The sequence below is a fragment of the Ornithodoros turicata genome, chromosome 2, assembly GCF_037126465.1.
Source record: "Ornithodoros turicata isolate Travis chromosome 2, ASM3712646v1, whole genome shotgun sequence".
NCBI lineage: Eukaryota > Metazoa > Arthropoda > Arachnida > Ixodida > Argasidae > Ornithodoros > Ornithodoros turicata.
Genome location: NC_088202.1, coordinates 76,405,987 through 76,408,654, shown reverse-complemented (window position 1 = coordinate 76,408,654; position 2,668 = coordinate 76,405,987). Strand labels below are relative to the sequence as shown.

The following is a 2,668-nucleotide window of genomic DNA, read 5'->3' as shown; positions in this document are numbered from 1 at the left end:
TGTTTTCTGTGCAAGAGATTGCGTTCTTGGCTGACAAGATAACAACGGATGGAATACAACCAGATCCTGAACTTACAAAAGGAGGTTTACAGATGCCTACACCATCGAGCAAAGAAGCCGTGCAGCGGATGCTTGGACTCGCCACGTACTTCGGTAAATTCCTTCCACATCTTTCCCAGAGAACCGCAGCTTTACGAGGATTTCTTAAAAAAGAGTGCTACTTCGAGTGGACCAAGGCGCATGACGAGGAGTGGCAAAGCCTCAGGGACGCCTTAGCGTCGTCGCCGGTCTTAGCCTTCTATGAAACTAAAGTGTCAACGGACGCATCGGACTTGGTGCAGCTTTGTTGCAACTGCATGGAAAAGACTGGCGACCAGTGGCATACGCTTTGAGGGTGCTTACGGACGCGGAGACCAGGTACTCGCAAATAGAAAAGGAGGCTCTAGGCAATGTTTTCGGTTGTGAGCGATTCCATGACTTCATTCATGGTAGATACGTTCTTGTGGAGACAGCCCATAAGCCCCTAATCGCAATCTAAAAAAAAATCCCGGGGACGTGCCGACACGTTTGCAACGTTTTTTTCTTCGCATGATGAAGTATGATTATCAGCTCCGGTACATTTCAGGCAAACACCTGCAATTGGCGGACACACTATCGAGAGCGCCGCTTCGGGTGCAAACAGCGGAGTGCGCAGATTCCGATGTAGAAGTGCATGCGGTGTGAACGCTTTCTGCAATGGTGAGTGAAAACACAATGAAACTTCTTAGGGCCGAGACTGAAAAAGACTTGAGTCTACGTGATGTGAAGTTCGCTCTAGAGAACAACGAAGAACTGCAAGGGTTGTTCAAGCTAGAACTAGCGGGACAGAACAAGGGTCCGTGCTGAGCGGCTGCCAGGAATCAACTGGGCGCGTTCATTTATTCTTCGTCCTTCCTTTCTAGCCTGGCCACCAAGGGCGCTACAGTACTCAAGGGAACCAAAGTGATAATACCAAACGGACTGCGCAAGGAGATGTTAAGTCGTGTTCACGAAGGGCACCTCGGAACTACAAAATGCATGGCAAGAGCTCGCACATTGATGTTCCTGCCAGCAATGAAAGCAGACATAAAAAAACATAGCGATGAAAGATGAAAGTCTATGAAAAGGTTCATCGTTAATTTCTTAGGCAAATTGAGGCTTTGTATGTATTTGTCCCTTCTATGTTGTTCCCAGCCTCAGAACTTCTTTCAGAATTCTTTCATAAAAAATATGGTCGCAAAATGCAGTGCTTGTAGAAGGTACGCCTACCGCCAACAACAGGAACCTCTAATGATGCGACCTACCTCAAAGCAGCCATGGCATCGTGTCGGAGTTGATTTGTTTCAGTATGCATCCAAGAATTACTTGGTTGTCTTCAATGCGACTTCAAATTATCCGGAAGTTGAAGAGCTCCGCGACACTAGTGCACGCAGTGTTATTAACACCCTTGCCAGCATTTTTTTAAGACATGGGTTACCGATGGAGGTGTACTCCGACAATGGTCCTCAGTTCCTTTCTAAAGAATTCAGGGACTTCGGTACATTATTCGATTTCGTTCATGTCACCTCAAGTCCAAGATTCCCAAGATCTAGCGGACTCGCTGAAAAGGGGGTGCAAATCGTCAAAAGGATCCTCAAGAAAAGCACTTATGCTAACACCAACTTCTTCCTAGGCCTGCTAAACTACCGGACGACGCCGCTGGAAGACGGGAACTCCCTGGCAGACATACTGATGGGTCGACGACTACGGTCCCGCCTACCAGACTTCGGAAGTGCTTCACAGGTGGACGTCCGAAAGCATCGACAGAGTACATCACGAGGGTGTCACCTGTAACCTCTGCGGTCAGGTGAAACCGTCCGAATCCACCAAGATGGTGCTTGGACCGTCAAAGCGAAAGTGCAAGACCGCTTGGCACCGAGGTCCTACAAAGTCGTCACGGAGGACAATAAAGTACTGCGAGGGAATCGGCAGCACCTGCTTCCAACCTCTGAGCACTGCGTTCGGACAACACCAGCCATGGGTGATCTTTCATGCACAGGAAGCAAGCCATTCAGCGAAGTACTGACAGGATCCAGCGGTCTCGAGCAGGCAGCTCCCAGCACATCTGGTGCATCTTCCAGGGACTCAGCCCCATTGTTAACGAAAGACAGTGTAACTACGCAAGGACTGTCCCTGCGACGATCGACCAGGACAAGACGTCCGCCGGACAGATTGATGTTTACATAACTGTGTAGCTTTTTGTATGTAACTTTTATTGTGACGCTATTGTTGCGCTTAACCCTACTTTTAACGCTATGTAAGAATTTAACAAAAAGAAAAAAGGGAGATTGAAGCCGATAGTAATCTTATCTGTTGGCATGCCTTCGCCATGCCTTTGTGTCGACATATAGGCCTGATATCTGTCTGTTCACAGCTGGTGCAACATAGTGAATAGATGATTTCTTTAAAGCTGCGGTAAGAACCGACTTAATGATTCCACATTTAACAGATTTTGGAGCGAAACTATTTCGCTGGAGAAGAGGTTTTGGGTCCTGCCGCCCACGTTCCCAACACAACCCGGAAGATGCGCAAAGTGTTAAGTCTAGAAATCTAAGGGTGCCGTTTGTGGGATATTCAGCGGTGAAAGTTAACTCGTTGCAAGACAGACGGG

At 48.0% G+C, this 2,668-nt stretch overlaps 1 protein-coding gene across 1 annotated transcript; it reads left to right on the top strand.

Annotated features, from left to right (window-relative positions):
* Positions 1 to 1,497: 1,497 nt before the first annotated feature.
* LOC135384792 (uncharacterized) lies at positions 1,498 to 2,244 on the top strand. The gene is made up of 2 exons (XM_064613978.1): positions 1,498 to 1,825; positions 1,889 to 2,244. The coding sequence occupies exons 1-2, from the start codon at positions 1,498 to 1,500 to the stop codon at positions 2,242 to 2,244; spliced, it is 684 nt and encodes a 227-aa protein (XP_064470048.1).
* Positions 2,245 to 2,668: the final 424 nt, after the last annotated feature.

Excerpts from the sequence above, each read along its gene's own strand:
- LOC135384792 (XM_064613978.1), top strand. The coding sequence starts at position 1,498 with ATGGAGGTGTACTCCGACAATGGTCCTCAGTTCCTTTCTAAAGAATTC. Across the intron at positions 1,826-1,888 it reads CGTCCGAAAGCATCGACAGA|ATGGTGCTTGGACCGTCAAA; the intron begins GTACATCACGAG and ends GAATCCACCAAG.